Raw genomic sequence first — 25,485 nt, 5'->3', positions numbered from 1 at the left:
GGTGCAGGACTTTTTTGCAGCATCCTGGCTAACTGTACTTCAATGCCAAAAGCATTAGTACAGCTCATTTTATTAATATTGTTATGACTAGCTTTTATTGTGTCTATCATAGTTGAAAATCACTGTGAGCGAAGCCAAAACAGAACCAGACAAATAACAAAAGATGTTTATTTTTCCTCAATTTATGGCTCTTTGGAATTTTTCTATGGTGTGCCAGAGGCTGCCTGCAAATCAGGCTGAACAATCAAAGATAAGGATGTAAGCAAAGAGGAGTGTCAATCCTGATCATAGATAATCCATATGGGTAACCTTGGCAACATGTAGAATGGGGACAGGGAGGATCAGGAAAACCCGCTGTGTGTGTTCGTGACAGCATGAGCTGTGATGGACTGCACCTAGATTACATGAACTCAGTCCAGCCTCATGTTGCACTGTGGGTCGGTGGGCCACGGAAAAACTAGCAAAAAACAAGCTTTACAATGTCTCTCGAAGCTAAAGAGACGTCAAGTGGATTAAGAAAATCTCCAATTCCAAAATCAATGGATTGACTGGTATTTATTTACTTTTCCAGCTGAAACAATACAAATATATTGCTGCCATATTGTCTGCAGCTTTATAAAAAGTACAAATGTGTATTCTTCATAAAGAGTCAATCTTTATAAAGAATAGAGTTCTTCTTTTAAAAGCAAGAAAACAAAGCATAAATCTTATTGGCCGTGTCTGTAGCATTTTAAAAACCTTTGAAAGACAGAGATATTACAAATAAGAACTCATTTTTCAATAGATTTAAGCCCTGTGGACAATATGACAATAATCGTTCACAAACTTCAACAAAGTAGTTTTAGTTGCCAAAACTTAAGACTTACCCAGAAAAGCGGCCGGTCAGAAAACCTACTCACAAATCATTCTTAGTTATGGTTAAGTGGAACTTAATGACTTTTATTTGTTGATTCGTAAAAAGAACACTCTCGTGATGATCCCATAGTTGAACTCTTTCATGACTTTTTGCAACAAGCTCGGCCTTTTTAGCCTTTTCATTGCTCCAATGCTTTTAGCATCTGAAGCACAGCGAGTCTTACCCCTGTGGTGCAACACATTTTTGGCTGTTTTACATAACATTCCTACATAGTAATTAACTAAAACCATTTGCTGTGGTATCATGCATAAATATCACCAATGTGATTATGTAAATCAAAGCAATCCCAGAGTCTCTAATGTTTCTGACTGTTAAAGCCAATTTATTTGTTACCCATTCTGAGTAAAATCATCTCTTTAATTAGAGGCTTTTAATACTTCAGCAGCAGTGATCATGTGAACAACCATCAGATGCTTTAACCTCTGCTTATTGATTTTCCAGTAATTCTACAGTAATGGTGGAAGGTTATATTTATTATCAACACACTTTTTGGACACAGACACCACATCTTTTACATGGCTCTAATTCCCTATTCTAAGACCTGCACAACCCTATGAATTGAATCTTGAATGAAGATCTACATTTGCTTATGGTTACCAACTACAGTAGGTGCCTGTTCTGAGGTGATATCAATTTGCATTTGACTGCCAAACAATCTGAAAGCGTGTCTGACCAGACTGCTCCCACAACATCACTCCCGTCATTTCCTTTTGGTTTTAATCTTGACATTTTGGCAGAGAAAGACAATCATTTAGCAGCGTTGTTTGATCTCCATCCATCCCTGTTTAATCTACAAAGTGCTCGTCATGCTGATGCATTATTAATTCCCAAACAGCTGTTGAAATCTCTGAAGTGTCTTTTCACTTGAGCAATTCATCCTGTTCAATGGGGGATCTTGAGTGTCAAGAGAAATAGGTGAATACATTAGAATTATCTTATGTATAAATGTATCTTATAAAATGGTCAGATCTCAGTCTAAGTCATAATTATGAAGAATCTGTTTCAAATAACACACAAATACAAATAAATAATTGTATTGCCAATGTTGAATGTATCGTTCAAATAGTCACAGTGTAAGTCTGAACCCTTTTTCTAAAGACATCCGCAAAAACCGATTGGAGTTCGTAAACTTGGAGTCCTAATAATGAAATAACATTGGATGAACATCCTAAGAAGATGTCTGAGCTGAGGCAGATCTGTGAGAAAAAAATTGTCCACAATTCTTCCTGAAAAATGAGCAGGTCGGATCTGAAGCAACTACAAATGACAGTTGGAGGTTATTCAAGTTCTCCAGGATTTCTGAGAGCTTTTTTGTTGTCAAAAATGCTTTATTTTGCAGTGGCCTTTCTCAAAAATACTCATGCAATTTGCAGAGTTTTATGTGATTCAGTAATGCACAAAACAACGACGTCTAAAAAGTAACTGGGAGTTTTGCTCTCGAGCAGTTTGAGGTGCACTTGGAATTGATAAAAATGCTATAGTCCTTTACTTCTTGTATGAATTAACATTTACAACAATTTATATTTCAATGTTAGAATGAAAGTTTAATCTAAAAATTAAACTATGTATCTTATATTAACCTAATAGATAATAGTGGGCTAGCTAATATAAGATAAAGTTAGCAAACTTCAGTTATATATTACAACTTTTGAAAATGTTTCAGACTATCTGTGGCATGATAAACATTTTAATAGGTTTATAATAAAGGTCAACACAGTGCGTAATGTGAGCACAGTAATGTAACTACCACCTGCAGCTGTTGTTCAGGAGAAAAAAAAATAGTCTCACTGTTGATAATGTAAATGAAAGCAAACAAACTTCTGCACGTATCTACACTGCAAACACCTCATTGACGGTCTTTCAGTCAAACAGACCTTTTGAGAAAACCACAAAAAAAGAAGTAAGTAAAAAGTAACATTCTGCTTAGCAATGCCACAGATTCCTTCCTTGAGTGATACGAGACATTTTTCTTTCTTTATCTTTAAGAGCTTAAGAATTTGTGCACAAATACCCCGCTTCACTCTTAACTGGTGGCAACTTGATACCAGTTTCTAGCAAGTTGTTCAATAAAGTCAAACATTTTTGGTCCTTACAAAATTACTTTTAAACTTTCATTTACCTGTAATATCTATTCAAAGACATAATGATAACATAATGATATCAACAATGATAATGGCAATGTTACTGTAGTTATTAATATAGAGGCATGTTTCTAAAAATATGATGCCTGTGAATCTAAACACATAATGAGAGAAAGCAGAGGACACCTTATCTTTTACTCTCTTTGAAATAAACTGGTTTGTTTTGAAATTGAACTACGGTATCCAGATTACTTCTGGTCCAAGTAGCTGGTGGAACTAAATCATACCTGCTAAAAACCCTGCGATTTAAAGAACCATAGGCCAAAGGTGTCGTAGGACACCTATAGCACCTCTCTACAGGAAGAGGCTCACAGTGACGAGACGGATTAAGCCTCTGATACTGCTGTTCAAACAGAAGGAGGCATGACTCCAGTTTGCTAAGCAGCCAGTGGAAGCACAGACATCCCAGCTCACTATTTCCTCCCCATTAAAGCAGCAAAGTCTCTCTGCCTATCTAGTTATGTCTCTCTATTTTTAGCCGCCCCTGCGATGAGAGACGACCCACCACTGCGGCGGTGGCAGGCGTGAGTGGGCGATGGTATAGCGAGAAATATTGATAGAGAGACAAAGAGTTCAGAAAGCAGAGCGACAGAAAGAGACAGAAAACGGGGGGGGGGGAGTAAAAGAAAACATGGCGCATCATTTCTGTTATTGCCTGGAGAACTTGGTGAATGTGATCTGATCCAACGTTGCAAAATGTGATCATTTTCTCATGAGCCGACCAACATCCTGCTGCCTAACCTGAGTGCACACAGGTCTGTCCTGGAGGCTGGGGAATCCGATTTCACAGGTGTCATGAAGGCAAATGGAGGAAGGGGTGTGTAAGGAAGAATGATTGATGCACAGGAGAGAGAAAATAGTGAGCTTTACACCGCGAAGGAGTTTGGACAAAGAGTGACGGGGAGAGAAACTAAAAGACTGTGGAGTCACACTGTCGAAGCAGATGGCCGCCCACCTCTGAGCCTGGTTCTGTCGGAGGCTTTTCCTCCCATAAAGGGACGTTTTTTTTTCCCTCCTAGCTTATGTGGGAAATGTTGAAAGGTTGGGTTCCTCTGTATAATGTTCTGCTGTAAGGACTTTACTGTGTCAAGTGCCTTGAAATAACTGGTGTTGTGATTTGGCGCTACATAAATACAAAATAGAATTGAAGTGTAAGCAACATGGCTGCAGAGGGAGAGAGGCTTGTGAATCTAAAAAATGACTTTCCTTTACTTCATCCTTTACTTTTAACTGCAATGGATTCCCCAATTAATGTACACCATTAGCTTGCTGATACATGGTTAATGGATATCAATATCTAAAGAGGCAACTAAATGACAACAACATTACTTCTAACATCTCATTTTAAGGGATGTTGGACTCAAATGCACGACAAAACAAAAAGTAAAGTTAGACTCCTTTACTTTTCAATAAGCTCACATAGGTCCTTCAGAGACTTCTCATGTACACAGCACTGTGATGTGCGTGAAGCCGGGGGAAGCTATAACCTTTGTGACCAAGTATTCCCCGCTTCATTGCACTTGATATACCCTTTTGTTTTTAATCCGTATCGCGCAGCCCTTCTTAATTGGTGCTGTAACTGTATGTCAAAGTTATGGCTGAGATTTCGGGTGTGTTATGTCACAGTATATCAATATACATCTCTTCCGACTTTACCTTGAATAGTAGATCTTTAGTAGCGCTTAAAATGGCATTTACTGATAGCACTTTGTAGTTTGGCTTTCTTGAATAAATTGTATTTTCTTGATTCTTGTTGTTGGGTTTTGTACCCTCATGGTTGAAATGCACTTATTGTAAGTTGCTTTGGATAAAAGCGTCAGCTAAATGAAATGTAATGTAATGTAATATGTTGTAAATGTTTATTAACTTGATGAGCAGAGTTCTTGGAGTAATAGAGACTTTTAAGAGGTTTAAAAGAGAGACTAAGAGAAGAGAGAATTAAACATCTAGTGCACAAATGGAAGAGAATAAATGAATGGAGTGGTGACAGAAAGAAGTACTTGAAACAGAAAGACTGCTAGCTGTACCTGCTCGTGGTGCTCGATACCCATGCTGATGGTGTTGATCAGGATGGCGATCATGATGCCTCGGTTGAAGTATTTGCTCTCCACGATGCTCCACAGCTTCCTCCTAATCGCGCACCACAGCTCTTTGCATTGTTTCTTTGGACTGCAACCCAGATTGGTCCCGTCGTGGCCTTTGTTGCCCTTTTCTTTCCCATCAGACTGCACCCCCTCCCTGTCCGTTTCCTCCACGGCTCCCTCCTCTGCTTCGTCGTTGGCTGCACTGCGAGCCGGTCCCACCCCGTCTCTAAGTGTGAGCGCGGCGGCACACTGAGGGCATCCGTCTGCGGCCGAGGCGGCAGTGAGGGCCATGGGCTCAGCAGGTGAGGCGTGGTCCACTTTGTTATGATGGGGGCAGGGGGGACCTGACATGATGCAAATGGTGGGTGTTAAAGGGTGAGTGTAAAGAATGGATTTGAATATTTCTTCATTTGAAAATATTCACAGTTACATACCGTGCCTCGGCACCGCTCTCCTCTCCCGTCCTCCCCGTCCATTGGCCTTCCTCTCCCTCCCGTCCCCTCTTCCTCTCCCTCTTCCAACACCGTGAAAGCCGCGGGGTTTCCCCCGCAGGGTGTTGAAAAGGGCGATAGTTTGTCTCTTGGCCTTGCGGAGGATGTGGCAGACCAGCTGGAAGAGCGCTTCGTAGCAGTCCCCGGGTTCACTGGCCAGCGTGGAGGAGGACGAACACCGAGCTCGCTGCTCCTGCATCAGCTGATGCTCCCTCTGCTTGGTCTCTGAGAACTGGGTGGCGATGACCACGAGGCACAGGTTGATCATGAAGAAGGATCCAACCTTGGATGATGAGAGGCACACATACAGTAAATAAGAAAGCTAACAGGTAAAGGCTGCTCGACCGCCTAATGCTGTTTCCATCACTGTCTGGGATCCCAAACTGATTACACTTCATTTTTCACAATACTGTGGTTGAGATGTGAATTGTTTGTCTCTTAAAGGTATATAATCTCATCTTAAACCAGACCAATAAAAAGAGTATTCTTCATTTTCAAATTTAATCTGCAGCTCTTGAAAACTCTAGCAGGAAATTGTCCTTGACCCATGATGTAATCTGTTCGCGGGCAGCTTCTGCCAGCTAATCACACCAAATAAAAGAACACTCAGCAAGATGGCTTGACGCCAGAGCACTTTAGTTGTTGCTACCTATAGCCTGTTAGCCCACTTGCCTTGACACTTCCAGACATAACACATTGTACAGTATGCTTGCAAACTAAGTTGCAGCGTGTTCAGTGACACATTGACTGTAACTCCTGTCTGTTCTCTTGAGAGCATTTTGATACTAATACCAGCACCTAACACCGAATCAGTGTGAAGACCAACCAACACTGAACTCGTGGGAGAGGAGAGATTTACTTTACTGCCTTGATGCTGTTGTAAATCTATGTCCTAATATTTTTTTTTCGTGAGAGATAAATCTTAGATTAGGTCTAATTCACATCGAACAAGTACACAACAAATGTTGTCCTGTCAAGCGAAGCCCAGATATCAATATTAATATCAGGGATATCAATAAGGGATAAAGGATCAATATCTTGACTGATATCAAATTTGGTTATCAAACACTTTTGACATTTGTGACAAAGATAGACTACGTAGTAGGGGGGAGGGTATTTTGCAGTTGATTGCTAAAACTGACATCAGTGCACTGAAACAGTAAACTTTACTGGGAATTTAATTATTATGAATAACTATCCAAAAACACAATGTGAACAATTTCTTATTGAACACGCATATATTTTTCTGCATTAAAAAAGTTCTGCAAAAAAAAAAAAAAAAAAAAGTCATTTTGGGTATCATATTGCATATCAGCAAACATATACACCCATACCGATATATCTGTGATAAGCCAATATCAGCTGATAAAATCAGCTGGCCAACATATGGTTGGCTCAAATTTTAAGTGACGTCAAACCTACTTCTCAGAGCTCTCAGAAACATCCCACTTTCATAATGGATTATTCCCAGTTTGACAGGTGTATATTCCCACTCAGAGGATGGCAAGTTCACGTTCCCCAGCTGCTCATGAACGCACCATAAGAACAAACCTTAAAGGTACCAAGTTTTTTCTCATCTATTGTTGAAACCTAACAAACTGTAACCAAGGCTGTAGAGCCGTTATCACACAGTTGTAAATTAAGGGGAGTCATTTGTGAAACTCTGCAGGTGGCTGTCTAACTGCTCCGCCTGTCACTGATCATCTACACAGTTTGCATTCCCTTCTAAAATAAAAATAAACAAATTGGGGAGTTTATAGTAATTCCAAAAGGTTTCTTTAATGTTGCAGCTCTTTGTTGATGGGAACAATCAATGCCAAAGTCCAAACCCAGAAACCCGTACAGCTACTCACCGTATTACCGATGCTTGCGCACAGACTTGCCGTGTTAGGAAAAGTTTGAGAGATAACTGGATGGGCAACTGAAACCTGGCCTTGAATGTTGTTATCCTTGATGAATAATGAAGTGGTAGTTAGCAAAAGAAGGTCTGGTGTGTTCAAGTATTCAAGGGAAAGACTTGGTACCAGAAGAGGAAAAAATGATCTATTATTTTTGCCCACTTTGTCCATCATCATCCCTTTACGTTACTGTTAAACTCATATAATAACATCTTTATCTAAAACCGTATTCATTGCTTAATCTTAGATAATCAAATGTTCATGCAGCCATTGCTTAAACTTTCATATAGATGTATTATTTTTTTCAGATGTGTTTTAGAAAACTGAAGCGTATGCAGTTCTGAATGATTGATGTTGTAAGACTTGCCTTTGATAACAGCGGGTGAAACAGATATAGAAGGAGATAGAAAAAAAAGAGAGAAGGAAAAGAGCAAGGTCACTTAGAGAAGCAGAGCTGATGTGGAAAAAGAGGAGGCGAGGGAACACAAAGAGGCAGAGCAGGGGAGAAATTCTACTGCTCTCCGGGGCTGTGATCAAGAGTGATTGTGAGGCTGATAACCCCTCTCCATCTGAACCGCTGTGACGGAGTCTACAGAAGAGAGGCTAGATGTGTGTGTCCAAAGTATTCCGCTGTGCAATAGAGTGTTTTTTTGTGTATCATCGATTCAACGCAGAGAGTTCTGGTCAGACTGGATGTTTTTCAGGGCTCCTCACGAGGCTCGTGGACAGAAAGGGAGGCAGTGGGTCCCAGCACCCATTCAGCACCTTCGCTGATCCCATCAAATATTTATACTTACACTCTACTGGAGCGGCTGAAATACAATTAGAGTTGAGTGTGTCTGTGTGCATGTGTGTGTGTGTGTGTGTGTGTGTGTGTGTGTGTGTGTGTGTGTGTGTGTGTGTGTGTGTGTGTGTGTGTGTGTGTGTGAAGTTTTAGTGTTTGCAGCAGAGACTATGTGTGAGAGGCAATGAGTATGTGTCAATGACAGTGAATTGATGCACTGTGTGTGTGAGTCTGAGACTGAACAAGAGAAAGAACCAGTATGTTTTTTACAGGGTAAAATGTGATGCGATAAAGCACTGCATACAGTGACAAACACTAAGACCAAACTACAAACACACAGATCTAATGTCACACACCAGCATGTCATACACCCGTCAGTCCACGAGAGGGTACCGTGTTTTGCCTCGACTAGGCGTGAAAAGTCCATGCATGCATGGCCAGGGTTGAAGAAGGAGGTCATGTGATGAAGTGTCAAAGTCCACCAAGGGTGGAAGTTAAGGGTGGTTGGATGAAACCAAGGACTTTCACCCGGGAGACCGAGGTCTGAGTCCAAGTAATCTAAGTAAGCTACATAGCATAATTTATGTACAATATGGTAAGTAACTTCAGTGATGGAAGTACTGTACTTACTTAAGACTAGTAATTTAAACCCGGGCCATGATCATTTCCTAAACCTAACTTTTTGGCACCTCAACCTAAGGCACCTTACTTTTCAAACCTACACGAGACAGAACATAACTTTTTTGTCTTATTATTATCATCTTCTAGTGCACAGATTGTTATCATTATTTTCTATGATTGGACACAAAATTAATATGGATAGGACTAACAGCATAGAAGTAGAGACAATACCATCAGTCTTCATAGATAAGACGTAGACCAATGTAACTGAATTGGCAAGCTTAACAGCACTAGCTGTAAAAATGCTGTGAAACTCGTGTTCCTTTAACCTGCCTCAAATTCTGGTTCGGATTCTACAGCATTTAAGATTAAGGAGAGTAGGCTCAAGCTTCAAATGCTGCAGTGGGCCAAAACAATGAAGGACACAAACTTGGCCCGCGAACCTCAAATTGGGCTTCTCTACTCTGCAGTGCACCGTCGGGTGTGTTAGGCTGCGGACGCTCTGGCTGTGCAGCGTGTCACCGGTCACGCACCGCTCAGCTGCAGCTCGGTTGCCTGTGCGAGTCCACGCTGGCTGCGTGTCGGCTGCGGTGCTGCAGCACCAGGTCGGGTCCTCCCATTGAATCAGACAGCTTCTCTTTGATAATGGCCATCAGTACGGTTTATCTGAGGGTGACGATAAATTGTAACCAAAACGCAGGTACAGGGTCTTTGTTAACTCACACCGAGACAGTGAGACGGTGAGAGAGGGATGGAGAGCAGCGGGGAAAGCTCCGCCCCTCACCCGTGTCCCCATGGTTTAATGACAGCCTACACTTGGTTCCTGTGATGATTATACAGCACAAATGTGATCACAGTTCGTTTGCCTGTATATTTTTGCTGGGAACTGTGTGCGGCTTGCGTGAAAAAAATAGGTGTCGAGTGTAGTTTATAAATGATACTGCACGCACGAAGGTGAAGCGCACGTCTCAGCAGGCAGTGAGGCTGCTCTCATCCATTAATATAGACGCCGAAATGAAAACACGCCACAGTGTGTCCAAGGCCTTGGAGGCTTTAGATGTGATACCGTGACACTCCATCATTATGTTGCTGAGCATGTGAAGAAATTCAAACACCTAACAGCTAAAAAGCTGAATAGTCTGTTTGTAACTTCTATTCATGAAACGGACAGAAACATGACTTTTAATGAATACTAACCCTGCACTATGTTTGCTGGTTGTGTAAGAAGGCAACTGCTAACATATTAACCAACTTTGTCAGTAGATATCATGTCAAATGTGTGTGTGTGTGTGTGTGTGTGTGTGTGTGTGTGTGTGTGTGTGTGTGTGTGTGTGTGTGTGTGTGTGTGTGTGTGTGTGTGTGTGTGTGTGTTACTTTCCTTGGCAGTGGTTTTGGCAAAATGAACTAAATGAAATAAGATTAAGAGCTAAAAAAAAATAAAAAGCACATATTCCAAGTGCGTTCTGCTGATGACCAAAATGTCTGCGCCTCCTCCTGAGGATTGTGACAGGTCAGGTCATTACATGGCATTACTGATCAGATCTGTGTATGGGCCGCATGTTAATACGAAGGCTAGGCGACACAAAGAGGGAGATTAAACAGTGTCAAATGAAGAGGCTTACCGCACAGTGCGCCTCTGTAACAAAACAGGTTGAGGATGACATTTACGGATGTTAAACCTTAATTCCACACGGCCGAGCTATTTTCCCTTCAAAGCCTTTAATTCCACCGAGTCATCTTGTCGAAACTGTCCTCCATGGTGGTAATCACGACACAACATTTCTCTAACTCACTCCGTCTTTATCTCACTTTTTTCATCTGTCTCTCCATCTGTCACTCTCTCTCTCATCGCTCTTCTCATCTAGCTCCCTTCTAGCACTTCCATATCACTCACTCTTCATCCCACTCTACCTCTCTCTCTCAATTAAATTCAATTCAACACACTCGATCTGGATGAATGCTACGTGAGTGAAATTGTCAAAGCATCTAAATACGACGTGAACTCGTCTCTCGCGGTCTCTCGCTCGCTGCCTCATCTTTCAATACCCATGTCATGCAGTATTAACAAAAAACATAATTAAAAGTCTCCTCATCTGTCTGCCAGTGAGACAAGGACAAATTAGGATATGAACAGAACTTTTAACATGTGAATAGCAACGCTTAAATCGCTTCCCCCCACTAAGTCTGTTTGGTAGACAAGCCTTGAAATGTGGTGTAACAAAGCCGACAAGAGCCTGACTGTCAAATCGTTTCTCTGTGGGGTAAAAGAAAAGACAGATATGCAACAACTGCAGGCAGTAAAATCCTGCTAAGACACTTAGTCTACAACATGATGAATCGTAATTCATTTTCAGAAATTTTAAATAGTGGAGATTTGCTTCCTCGATTCGAGAGTGTCTCAGGGATGTCTGCAGAGACATGAAGAAACATTTGTGCTGTCATTTGAGCAACAACGTTGATTTTCAGAACTTGGAGGATAATTTTGTTAAGACTTGGATTTTATAGATGCCTCCATATGAAATCATCTACAAATATCAGATATGGTTTATGCTAAAATGTTCCTAAATCCTTGAACTTCAAGTCCTATTTTTTGCACCATTGGGCTACAACTTTCTAGTTGTTAGCTCTTCTCTGATTTAAAAGACACCAAAGGAAGGTTGTTGTCACCCATTAAACGATAGAAGAAAAAGAAACAAAATGGGAAAAAAAAAGAAAAAAGATCTGTGGTAGAAAAGGAGACACAGTATTCATTTGTAATTTGGTCTGATGAAGAAAACAGTGAAAAAAGTGGGGAAAAAAACATTAAAAACAAGAAAATGCCAAAACTTAATTTGTTTGTTTTGTCTGAGATGAAAATAAGTGCTGGTAGCAATGACATAATAATAATAATAATAATAACATAGTGGCAAAAAAATATATGTGTTCATTTATTTTTGTGTATTCAAACGATAAAGGCAGCTGGCCGCATCGACAACCCGCTGACATCGGACACGACCAACCAGAGAGACGCAGCCCATGACGACAGCAGGAAGAAGATGTCATGCCAAGTTTTTCAATCCGTTTGCAAGATTGCAATGCGCAACCAAAACTAACCGAATCAAATGTATAACAACAACATGAAGCCTGGTCCCCTTACATGTAGCGTGACAGTTAATTAGCATTCAAGAACTACAGACTTTGAAGCTTTGACATACATATCTGTTACCCATTTCTTGCATAGGCTACTGTATGTTGGACCGGCAATTCTTATTTTAATTGGACAGACATTTTTGGCTTAAAATATAATATTAGAGCTAATGTTATGTTTCTAAATTGTAGTCATCATTAAATAATTTGTCACGTTTTTGACTATTTTAGATGGATTTAAAGAACACATTTGCAGTGATATCTGTGCAGCACTTTTTTTATTTTTATTAATGTGTTAGAATAATGTGACAATAGAGATAAATTGTGAAACATTTCTGGTCCTTTAATTTACTGTAGATGACCTCTCAGATGTTCTGCTGATCCTTCCCACAATTCATTTTTCAGATCATCCACATCCAGATTGTTAGACTGTTATATTCGTCTCTGTTTTTAAACATTTTCTTTCTTTTACAGTGGTTTCTAGCCTCTAGGTTTATTTGCCATTATCTTATGCTGTGTGTATGATTCACTTTTTTTTGACAGGCCAAATAAACAGTGTTAAACTGCCTGTTCCTGAAAGGTGCTGCCCTGCATATATAAACTTCCCCGGCCTGACTATCATAGTAGGGCATTTTAATTCTGAGGGTTGGGGGACATATTGTATGACACACCGTTAAACCTGATGCTGTGATCAGTGTGTCTGCTCCAACCATGTGAGCTCAGAGGACATGCTGAGGGATTCACTTTAATTAATAATATTTAATTTAAGATCAAAGAGACACACCAACATGTGGTCCCCTCCTCTTCCTCTTCCAATCCTCTCTCTGATTTCATGCCGACTCTCCAGTCCATCTCCTCCACCTCCTGCCTTCTTCTCCTCATCGATCCACCCCTCCTTCTTTCAAATCTCCCCTCTTCATCACCCACTCTGTTGAGAGTCCCTGCCGTCTTTCTCCCTGCTTTGCACTCCTCATCCTCATTTCCATCTAACTATCCCCCTCTCCATCTTATTTTTCTCACCCATTTCATCATCTTTTTTTCGTTTCTTACTCTCCAACAACGCTTACTCCTGCCTTTGGTTATTTCCTCCCTTTCTTTCCTCCTCTTTCTATCCTTTCTCGGTGCTGTTTTCACATCAAAACGCAACTATTATATCACAAATTATCTGTAGCGAGGCAATTTAATGGCTTGATGTGGAAGCAAAGTCCAAAGCAAATCTGCAGAAAGAGCATGTAAATGTGCCCTTTTCTGGGTGTGTGTGTGTGTAAATAAATTTGGATGTGTGTGTGTTTCTGCGTGACTGAGAATAACAAGTAGAGTGACAGATACATGAATGATGCCCAGTATACAGCTCAATGAGAAAGAGGAGATGAAATGAAGGCAGCAGGGGAGTGTAAGGAGAGGTGGTAGAGATAAAAGGAAAGGAGGGATGAAAGGAGACGAAGCAAAAGAGCGAGTCCCAGAGGTGAATGGCTGAGGCAAAGAAGGAGGGAGAGGTAGCTGGTGGAGTTAGCTGAGGGTGAAGGAGTGATCGATGGCAGGGAACGGGAAGAAGAGTAGGGTGCAGGGAGCGGAGATTGACAGATTTAGGGAGATAGAGGGATGTTAGAAGAAATGACGGGGTTCAGAATGAAGGGCGTGTTTATGAGGAAAGAGAGGAGGCAAAGAGAGGCAAAGCTTGTGTCTGAATCTATAGGCAATTAAAAGTATAATAAAAAGACAAGACAGCCCATGGGTTGGGGAAGTAGCTGGGACTGACAGTCACGCTGCATTATGATAACACTTTCACACACACACACACACACACACACACACACACACACACACACACACACACACACACTCTCTCTCTCTCTCTCTCTCTCTGACAGGCTAAAAAAAAAAGGAATATACTGAGGAAAAACACACCAGCTCACACACACAAAATATCTACACATACATCAACTGCAGCACGCGCATGCACACACACACACACACACACACACACACATACCTAAAAAAAAACCTACACGTACACAGAAGGAGAGAGAAGCTAAAGGAATTAAAACATGTTTTATCAGAACAAAGGGGGATTCTTCAGGGATTTTTAGCTCAGCTTTTACTGTGACACTGACAGCCATGTGTGTTTGTGTGTATGTATAGGTACGCATCCAGGTGAGCGAGAAAGACACTTGAAGAGACAAAGATAGAGAGAGAGAGAGAGAGAGAGAGAGAGAGAGAGAGAGAGAGAGAGAGAGAGAGAATAAATATGCATTATAGTGTTATCATGTGTCAATACCATTGTTTTTCAACGTTAAAAGGGATTCCACCAAAGTAATATGATCCCATCAGCTTTAGTTGTTTTGGTACTGAAGGTCTGTTTTGTAACAGGAAGCATGTTACAGAGCTACCCACATACTCATAGAACTGGAGTTACATCCGGTACCTACTATTTTCACTTTCTCACAAGAGTGATGTCTTATGCAAAGAGAGAAAGCATCCACTTTATTTTGTGTATATTTAACTGTATCCTGGTAAATACAGATACCTGAAAGCAAATGTGTAAGCCCTTATATATATGTGCGACTTACAATGATAAGTAGGATGAAGTAGATGAAGTTATAGAAGGAATGAGCGTCCATCACGTAGTACATGATCTCCACCCAGCCTTCCAGAGTGATCACCTACAGTCAGGAAAAGGGGTGACAGTGAGCTCAATCCACAAGAAATATGATCTGAGGGTTAAAAATGGAAGAGTTCAACATTTTGGAATATTAACTTATTGGCTTGCTTATGGGAACATGTGATTAAAATACACAGGAAAGCTTCAGCAGGCGGATGGGTATGTTTGCTTACCATAAGTTTGGAAACAGGGGGAAACAGCTAGCCTGGCTCTGTCTGAAGGTAGTCTGGCTCACTGGATGAAGAGTGTTGGTAAAAACCTGCCACTGGCTACAGTAACAGCCTACACGCTGAAAATTACAAGTTTGACAACATTTTTTCAGGGGATTTTGAGGGGATCGCTTGCCCATGTGCAAATAATCAACCAAGTTCGCCCCAAACACTATTTTGCAAAGGCATCCTGGTTTTAGCGCTGCTCAAGACAATTGGATTAGGTTAAAGAAATACAAACAAGCCAAAGAGTATCTCCCCTATGAATGATATGGGTGCAGTCAGACCATTCTCCAGCACTGGAACAGTGGATAATGGTCCGGGAATGAAACACCTTCGACCTCTAAAGCTGTTATATAAACATGTTATACAGAATGTCATATTTTTTTATATGTAAAAAAAAAACTAAAGACCTAAAAATTATGATTTGCACTGTTATGTGGTGTTATGCACTAGACCAGGGGTCTTCAACGTTTTTCAGGCCAAGGACCCCCAAACTGACAGAGAGATGGAGCAGGGTTCCCCTACTATGTATATTGCATACAATTGTGTTTTTATATTAAAGTGGAGGAGTGCAGGAGGCTTGGAGGGACATGTCCAGGCGAGTCTCGTGTTGTGAGTGACCCGGTGTCCAGCTTGAGAGAGCTCCTGTGTGTCTCTGAATGTGTGCATTTCTGACTGAAAGATAACATCTTCTGCCTCCATTTATTAATTTGCTACAATATGTTGGATTCATGTTAATGTGTATTTAAAGACATTTAAATTTGTGGACATTTTTTTGGGAAAAAAATAAATAAATATGAAAACTTGTCTAATCAACCAAAGATTTCACCGACCCCCTGCAGTACCTCCGCGGACCCCCTGGGGGTCGCGGACCCCCTGTTGAAGACCTCTGCACTAGACTGTTTCTTGGCTGGGAATAGTAACTCAGTGGAGTCTTCAGTGGTCGCCTGGCAACTGTTTCTGATCAAGAAATAGTCTGACCCATGACCCCTCCATAAACTGGCAAATTGCTGTTTAAACAACTTGGTTTTCCAATAGTTGTTGATTAGTGTGCTCCTATGGTTATGTTACCTCCAGCCATGCTAGATGTTTCACATTGTTTCCAGGCTTTTTGCTGAGCTAAGCGGTGGCTCGCTGTAGCTCATTTGATATGTTTATTCCAGCAAGTTGATAATTGTACTTTGACAAATTTTGAAGTATTACTTTAACAAAAGTACTTTTCATTGTCTTCCATTGCATAAAAAAAGCTTTGATATAATGTTGAACTTTCCATCAATACAGTAAGGTACGTTTGATTTATTCTGTTTCCACCAAGGTTTTCCAGATAGATACACGACTTTAAGACATTGAGATCTTGATTATATATTGATTATATCTTGTTGTGAACCATGAAAATCTCCACAAAAATAAATCATAAAGTATGGTACCAGGTTTACCAAAATACCCACCTGGAAGATGACAATCCAGGCGTAGGCGATGTTGTCAAAGTTGATGGCATCTTTGTGGGGGTTGCTGTGTCCAGTGTGACACCTGGTGTAGTACTGGTTCCAGTTTACACACAGCCCTGCTACACTGATGCTGCCATTGGCCAAAGGCTCGGGGCTCAGCCCAAGTGACTGGCGGTACAGCATGTCCTCTATGTCCAGGCAGCATGCCCTGCCTCCCTCGCGGCGGGCCGGGACATCCGTGCAGGACATGATGCCGTTGTCAACAGGTAGGGAGCAGATGAAGGGCCGCTCGTCATCCTCATCAGCCATATAGTAGGGCCGAGGGAGACTGATACCCGTAGTGCTGGAAGTGTTGAGGAAGAAGACAATGAGTACACAACTAAATACTAAATATTATTTGTATGGCCTTGAAAAAACACCATGTAATCTAGGAGAAGAAAATATGAAAATCATACAATTGAAGATGAAACATGTTAACACAAAAGTAAAGATATAAGACTCTAAATGAGCGTTCAGCGTTCTGGTGGTTCCTCTGAAAAATATTTGATTCAATTATATCTAATTCAATAAGATATTGAGGTATGTTTGTGGGATGTGTCCATTTGATTGACATGCGTGGAGTGGAGTCAGGTTGCCGGTATAGGTGGACGGGCATCGTGTGCTCATATTCTCATTGAGACTTACCCCTCAGTCCTCCCCAGCTCGTCTAAATATGGTCACTTCTTCCTCCAAAAAAACAATATGGCGATGGCCAAAATGCTGTGTCTCAAATTGCGTACTTTTGTTAGTACACTTACATGTTAGTACACTTACTTACGTAGTGTGTGGATTTCGACAAAGTAGTATTGTCTCAAACATATTTGAATGCATCCCCTGCCAACATATATGCATCCTTTGTTTGGTCATTTTTATGTAAAAATGAACGTGGTTTTGTACCCTCAGTTTAACACACACAATAAACATACCGATGGCTTATTTTCAAAAAAGCAGTACAGTAACAGTTTTGTGTGGACTTTTACAACTTGTATTGGTATAGTGCTACTTTTCGCAATATCATCAGCTTCCGCTGCCTTTTTGAAAATAAGATGTTTGACCTTTCCTTTTCGATACACAGCCATGATACTGATAAAGGTTATAAGTGTTCAGTGTCCCATACTAAATTTTCTGACCATGTCGAGTGTGCTATCCTGGCACTTATCATGCACTGCATGTTGCCATACTTATGGACTCAAAATAGTAAACTTTAGTACGTAAGAACGTGATTTGTAACACTGCCTAGGCTTTAAAACGGCAGTTCACAAACCGACGGGTCGGGTGCTGCCTGAGTGACTCATCCTAAAATCCATGTAAAAGATCTGCAATGTGTCGCATATTGTGGCTTGGAATAGTCTATGACTATGCTTGATGACTAATCAACTATCTGAACTTAAATATACCAGAACAGGACTTCTGTGGGCTGGAAAAACTTCCGGGGAATTCATAAAAACCATCTCTAACTAATATTGGACTAAAAAGAGTTACACAAACAACAATTTCCCTCGACAGACTTGACATCCTCATCCACCTACATCCATACAAACACAGATGTATTTTGAGAGACACGTCAAGATAGATGAATGATTGTGCATGTATTAAAGTGTGCATCCATTCTCGTGTGTCATGGGCAAAAGTCTTTGTCCATCATGGTACATTGGTGTGGTGTGAGATTGGAGCTAAAAGCCGAATGATCACAGGCTGAGAGGTGAGTGGATGAAAGGGCAGAGAGACGGAGATGGTGAAATTGAAAGAAATGACACCAGGACAGACGGACAGTGAGATGTAGGAAGGTAGGGAGGGACACAATTCAACCCCGACATAGACCATGCCAGCCTTTGTGTGTCTGTGGCTAACCATTTCCTGTTGTCTCTGTGTTGTGGGCAATGTTTCTGGTTCTAGTCTGCACATTTGTCTTGCCATCAGATTGGCAACAAAGGCCACCTGAAAGAGAGCTGTCAGACTGTCAGTTCAATCCAGAGAATCAATGATTTTCTCCCATTTAGTGTGAATGTTTTCCTTCTATCTTCTCTTTTGTGGTCGACAGACAAATGCAGGTGGTGAAACATACTGGAGGCCGAAATATAAAACATTTCCACACTGTATTTCAAGCATGAAAGCTCTTCAAACAAATTCACAGAAGTGGGATTATTTTTTTTATATTTTTTTTTATAGAATACCTTAGTTTGTTTTGTTTGTCATTTTGCAGGATTCTTTGGCCGGCAAATATAGTACACTGACAAGCTTACTTCATCTCATACTGAAATTTTTAAAGACCCTCCTTTAAAGTACTGACTGAAATTACAATCGCCCCTTCCGGTAGTAAAAACAAACTGTATCATCATACTTTCAAATGCATTGTTAATACTTTTTTTAATTCATTTTCAAAGGGAAGAGAAAACAAAAAAAAAACATTTGACAACTGTCAAAGGGTTGTCAGTGTCTGTGTTCGATTGACATAAGGCTACCAGATCTGCATGTTGTTAGTGGTGCTGAGCAATAAGCACCACACAAGCATAGCCAGACCAAAGTAACACTTGCAGGTATGTTTGCATGATGTTTAATGTGATGCAGCTAAGAAGTTAATTTGTGACTTTAGCAGCAAACTTTCCCCACTTAATGTTTGGTAGCTTGTCCAGCAAGATGCAGGATGTGTGGAGACCTGTAAGTTAGATAAGAAGGAGACTTCAGAAGAAAAGCTAACGTGGGTTGTTGTTCAGAGTCTGTGGCTCTTGTAATGTGCAGCAGGCTGCTGTCTGGCTCAGTGTGACTGTCTGCTCTGCTTATTATAGAACACTGATGTTATTTTTTTATTTTTATTTTTTTCAAGTAATGCAAAACCGGGTGCGACATTATGAAAGTTAATTTTTTTTTTTTTTTTTTTTTTTTTTTTTTAATTTTTAAAAAAATGTACGGTATGCTGTGGCAGGGAAAAATAATATATCTCAGTTGGAATTGAACAGTTGAGGTGGAGTATCATGAGGCAACATAATGTGCTGTCAGTCAGTCTTTATCAGCTTATTCATTTGTTGTAGACATGTTGTGTCGGGGCTGTTATATATCGAGACAAACATGAGAAGAGGTCAAATGCAACTTCATAACTGACACCAATTATTAAATTCAAGCCTAATCAGTGAAGCATTAGAGTCAGCGGTGCATTGGGGAATACTTTATGTTCCTCAGACCAGCATACTGATGGAAAAAAAAAAAGAAAAAAAAAGAAAAAGAATCTACTGAGCAATACAAGTATGACAGCAATATCAACAGTGAAGGAATACAAGAGTTCCTGCAGAATCACTACTATATCTCAGCTAAATGAGATCCAGTGGGAGTTCCAAGTTCAACCTTTGCCTTCACAGAGGCAAAAAAATATATGATACAAGAGGAGGAAGGAGGTCAAACTGTACAGGAAGGTACTTTAGAAATAATAATGAGAAAAAGATACCACAAATATAATAAAGTAACATAACTAAACAGAAAGAATGATATAAGACAGGATGATGTTTCCGGAAAATGACGAGAGAAACAAGCAAAGAGAGAAGAGAAGTCTAGAAGGAAAAACATTAAAGTCATGAACCAAACCAAGAGGCAAAAAGGACAAGAGACAAGAAAGTGAGGAGGAAAGAAAAAAGCAAAAGTGAAAAAAAACAACTAAAAGAGGGAAGGCAAGACAGGCAGACGAAAAACAAACGTTTGTCTTTACTTTACCAAAAGAAAAAGGTAGAGGTTAAAGACAGAGAAAAGAAAAGCTTTTTCAGCTTTAATTTAGGAGCAGATTGCTATTTAAAGGGCACAGCGGAGAAAGAGATACAGACGAATGCAGATCCTGGTTAGCAATTACATGTGACCTGGTACTTGAGAAGGCTCGACAGAGGCGGCATCGCTCTACCCTGTCTGTCACTGAGTCTATATCCTCATCACGCTCTTTGTATCCTTTTCATCGACTGAGTCTCTCTGAATTGCGTTGTGCTGAATAGAAGCAATTATCAAGTCCACTGACATGTTCAGCCTTGTTATGTCCGTTTTTTTTAAGTCAGGTTTACAATGTAGTTCGGGGTGCTTTTGAGCGGGCCATTATTTCTTCACCTTTTACCTTTATATCAGTTTGAATCTGTTAAGTTGCATCATCACATCTCAGTTGTCCCTATACTGGCTCACAGGGCCAATTACATCTGAACACAGAATGTCTGAAATACAAGCCTAGCTCTGGTGAAAGGTTGACAGAAAACCCATACTCCACATGCACCTCTAAAGTTCACGAAATCAAATGTCCACCTCTATTTTGAAACGATGCATTTGACAAAATCACAGCTAATTATTGTTTTTCAGTTCAAAGAAAACAAAACTTCTGACATCCCACTGCCCAAGTTAGTGATTGTGTATATAACTGGTTAAAACATGTTTTCATGTAACTCCATTCAGGAAGCCTGAAGCAACAGATGCAGGGGCTCAACCTGGAGGCTTCTTCATACAACCACCACTGATTATTTCATTTCCCCTTTCAAGCCAACAGATAGTTCAACCTGTCATATTTTTATCTTCCTCTTCTGAGTGCGGAAGTCTTGCCCTTGTGTTTCGTTGACTGTGTGGTTTTGAGTGTGTCACTCGATAATGAGCAATCACTGACAGTTTCTTTGGTGGCCATGCAACGCTGGTTACGATGCCAAAGAAAAGGCCAGAACAGTTAGGAGAAACCTTTTTTTTCTGTCATTATTTCAAAGCTTGATGACATCAACAGTTTGCATTGATTTTTACCATACCAACAATTATAAACTGTTCGGTGAAGTATGGTATTTTAATAGCATGTAAGGCTTTTTCAGTCAGCCGGGAACATGAATTATCATAATGATGACTCATTTGGGGACTCCTGTTGCATCACACTGATCCAACAAGACTGAACAAAATGTTCAGTTTATCAAACTAGAATAAAAGTAAAGGAGAATATCGAAATAATTCAAACTGTGTAAATGTTCTGCGCAGCGAGGCCCACACAAAGGACAGCAAATCAAAACCATCATCATTGTCAAGCCCACTACACTAGATATTGCTTGATTTTCACAACGTGATTGATATGATTTTGTATTTTCGTCTTGCTGTTAACCAGAGGTCTTGGAAGAGCAAGTAAACGTCCGAAAATAAAAACGTGACCATCCACCCACTTCCTCCACTCTCCTTCCCATCAACAAGTCCCCACTTCTGTGCGTGACATCCAGCGACACCGGATATCACAGCCTACCTCATTATCAGATTGGACATCGGCAGCGTGTCTCTGTATACTGAGGTGATTATGTTCGCCACCAGACAGTGTCAAACAGACAGCAGTCATTTCACACCTGAAGAGACGTTGGACTGCTGACAGAAGAGGCACCAGCCAACGGTACATGTTTTATACCTCCTGCTCCTGTTCCTGGAAACTCTGCTGCCTGATTTACAACCATCACACAGTTTTTATCAGCTCTGTGGCAAACACAAACAGACTTGTGCGCATGTTTTACCAACATTGGATGACATTACTGAAATGAACTCAGGTAGATCAGGCCATCCCATGATCACATCCCCTTTCCATCTCATCTCTGAATTGGTTGCTATGGTGATGGCCTACCCCAAAGCCTCTCATCAGATCATTATTTTCTCTCTGGGCTCTGCAGTGTGAACCGTCATCCAGCCCACTCCTCCGTGCAGCCAAACTGGCCTAATGAAATGCTTGGCAGCGGATTTGGTCTCCCCGGGCTCTCGCTCACCAGTGGCAGAATCCCAGCTATTGTCTGGGCTCAGTGTTTTCACAGTGGTATTAGCTGTACTCTTAATCATAGACATATTTGGGAACAAACAACACCTGTTAAGCTTCCAACTTCTATATCTGACTTGCTATTTCCTTTTTCGGTCAGCCGGGAACATGAATTATCATGATGCATGTCTGGTTGATGATAAGTGATAATTAAAAGTTATCTCTCATTTTCTCAAATGTCAGAGTCATTGACGGGAATTGCCCTGCTGGCTCAAATACATCAAAACAAATGCTGAATAAAAGTGAGTAGGAAACGATACTATACGATATTCTTATCTTTTGGTCACTTTATTTTAGCTTCCTCTACTTTCCTGGAAATACCCTAGTAGGTAAATGCAATGTCCTAAATAGGTTACTGAAAAGTATTAAGTATAGAAGGAACAGCATTGGTACATTGTACATTGGCATACTTTAAGGTATGCAATTTAAAATTATTGGTAGCATCATTTAATCTGTACCGTAGTATTGCCAGAGCCAAATTCATTGTGTTAATATATTGGTCCTGATGAGCATAGACCTCAGCTTAACTTTTAAACTATTGCAGCAGCCTTTAACGACTCAGCACTGACCAAACTCTGTGAATGTGTTTTTGAGGTCTTCGTTGGGGAGGGTTTTAGAACCACGACGGAGATCCTGGTCAGCTCATCATCCTCTGGCCGTTTGCAGAAACTTCACCACAGCCACCATTGTTGGAACTACTTCAACATCATGGCACGCAGCCTTCCCCACTGGTCCCTGATTGGTCCGACTTTCAGAGTGGCTGAGCAAACCTTAACGTGAAAAGGATTTCCAAACAATGATCACAGCAAAGACTGAAGCTGTGAGCAATAGTCAGGCGGAGCGAGGCTGGATAGTCCCAGTTGAACAATGAAGAAATATTAATGCATGTTTAAGGAAAGCAACTCCATCAAGGAAATTCCTCAGGAAACCGAGAACTGCTTGTAATGTCAACACAACCACAAATGTTTTCCTGATCTTAGTACCAAGTTACATTGCGCTTTCCAGGGGGATGTGGGACATTTAAACACAATTATCTAACAGCACTTTTCATTCCATGATTGATTTGATGGAATTATCTACTGATCATACCATAATAACAAGATGTTATGAAGCTTGATCCCAAATATGATCCATGGTAAAAGAGCATCTAATAGAAATATGTTGTTTATTGTTGAGGTTGTGGTCAGTTGTATTGACATGTGTCACATTTGAAAAATAATCACAAAAAAATGCTATTACTGCCAACAGCTAAGTTCACCTGCTGCTGGTAAGTGACTTTTAACTAACGTCAGCTTCACATCACAGAAATCTGAAATCTGACGGACAGCTGCTGCTTCTGCTGCCGAGCACAAAAAAATACCAAAACAAGTATGTTCCCTGTGTTTCTGAAGGACACGAGCAGAAGTCTAAACCAACCAAAAAGACATGACAGAAAAGTAATTGAATTTCTGATACTTCTACCAAAATAAACAGCTTGCAGCAAATGAGATACAGAACTTCAGCTCTGAAAAATATCAGGGTATGTATCAAACACAATGAAGTGTATCCAGTTGTCAAACTGTAAAGGTTATAGACAGCTGGGAGATAAAGGCAGCATACCGGTTCACATTAGCATCTTAAAGCTCAGACCTTTTCCAAAACTGCTGAAGGTATTCAATAGAGTGTGAATCAGTGGGGGAGTCTGTGGCTGTGTGTGTGCACATGCATTAATGTGCATCCTTACAGGTGTGTCTGTGTGTGGTTTAGCAAACCGTATGAACAAAGGCTTATGTGTAGCTGTGGGTCTGCAGAGTGGCGGGGGATGGTGTGTGTGTGTGTGTGTGTGTGTGTGTGTGTGTGTGTGTGTGTGTGTGTGTGTGTGTGTGTGTGTGTGTGTGTGTGTGTGTGTGTGTGTGTGCGCGCGTGCGTGTGCGTGTGGGGGGTGTATGGGGGTTACACACACATGGTGACTTTGCCAGGACAGAGTAGATGTTAAGTCTACTGAGGGGAGCAGAAGGGACAAAAAAGAAAAGTGTTTCCTATGAAGAATACAGGGAAACAAGTCCACAAGTCCATCTGACTTGGGTGGAACTGAGGGAGACCATTTTTTTTTTTTTTTTTTGCTCCGTCAAAGCTCCTCAAAGCTTATAAGTGGCACTGCCTATAGTCAGCAAAATGTGTGACTTGGATATGTAACATAACCCTCACATATGAAGTAATAATCTGTTTATTAGTTTGGATTTCATTTAATTTCTGTGTTGTAGTCTTTTATTTAAGTCAGGATTTTGTTTTTCTTGTTTTATTTTGTAGTCTCTCAGCCACTGTGTCTAGATCTCCTGCACGTCCTGCCCTTGTGTGATTTTTTTTTTTTTTGCCCTGCCATGATTTGATTAAACTGTCCCTCGTTGTCCTACTCTCCCGAGTGTATATACGCTGTTGCTGTGTTCCAAATTGTCTACTTACGTACGAACACTGTTTTGAGTGCATAAGTACGTTCACACTGTCCCCTAAGGAAACATGCACTGGACTTTGAGTACCCTGACAGGATGGTGTACTCAAAAGGTCCACAAATTGAATATGAAACACTCAACGCTGTTCACCCTCAACGGTCGCCATCATGACCGCAGAATACCAGCAACCACCGACCTAAAGTCAGTGTTTGAGGAATCTGCGGCTGTTGATCTGAACAAAAAAACATAAATGTAGATTTTTCACCAAATATCACCATACTGCTGTTGAAGCCATCACTGTGCTTATGTAGCGCTTTAAACAGAGGGCACAAAAAAATGCGTTCACTCTGCTGGTAGATATGTTGGCAGCTGATGCATTAAAATGTCACAGTGATTTCCAGTAAGTGGAAAACAGCAGTGTGCAGTTTGAGACAGCACTACCCTAAAAGTAAGGGTCTCTAACCTTCTGTGTCTAGGTCTACTGCATTTCCTGCCCTTGGGTGATTATCTGCCTCACCCTGATTACAGTCATCTGTCCCTCGTTGTCCTCCTCTCCCTAGTGTATATAAGCTGTTCCAGTGTTCTAAATTGCACACTTCCAGTTTGGAACACAGTGTATAGGAGTACTAATATGTATGTGTACTAATGGAAGTATGCGAGTCTTAGTTTATGCTCAAAATGTCTTATGTGTTCTTTTTCATTGTCACTAAGTTGTTTTTTATGTTTCTTTGTGGACTCAGCTCTGCTGGCTCTCAGTATTTGGGATTTCGCGCTGTGTTTGGGACTTGTGTTTTGATATCCAGCTCCCGCTTTTGGTTAGTAACAGAAAACAATTATGCCATATCATAATAT

The 25,485-nt window shown here is 40.8% G+C and overlaps 1 protein-coding gene across 1 annotated transcript in view; it reads right to left on the bottom strand.

The window, feature by feature from the left end:
- LOC138208799 (voltage-dependent T-type calcium channel subunit alpha-1I-like) overlaps positions 1 to 25,485 on the bottom strand; it is a 139,823-nt gene that overhangs the window by 79,061 nt on the left and 35,277 nt on the right. Inside the window, exons 5-8 of the mRNA XM_069166920.1 lie at positions 16,384 to 16,726; positions 14,632 to 14,724; positions 5,576 to 5,915; positions 5,085 to 5,485 (exon numbers count right to left, since the gene is read on the bottom strand). Coding sequence (XP_069023021.1) covers positions 5,085 to 5,485; positions 5,576 to 5,915; positions 14,632 to 14,724; positions 16,384 to 16,726 — 1,177 coding nt within the window. The remainder of the gene's footprint in view (positions 1 to 5,084; positions 5,486 to 5,575; positions 5,916 to 14,631; positions 14,725 to 16,383; positions 16,727 to 25,485) is intronic.

This window comes from Embiotoca jacksoni, unplaced genomic scaffold (assembly GCF_022577435.1).
Source record: "Embiotoca jacksoni isolate LCO1_2020_lvr unplaced genomic scaffold, fEmbJac1.0.p SCAF_4, whole genome shotgun sequence".
In the NCBI taxonomy this organism is placed as follows: Eukaryota; Metazoa; Chordata; class Actinopteri; family Embiotocidae; genus Embiotoca; species Embiotoca jacksoni.
The sequence above is the reverse complement of the archived record's forward strand: the minus strand, read 5'-3'. Positions and strand labels throughout refer to the sequence as shown.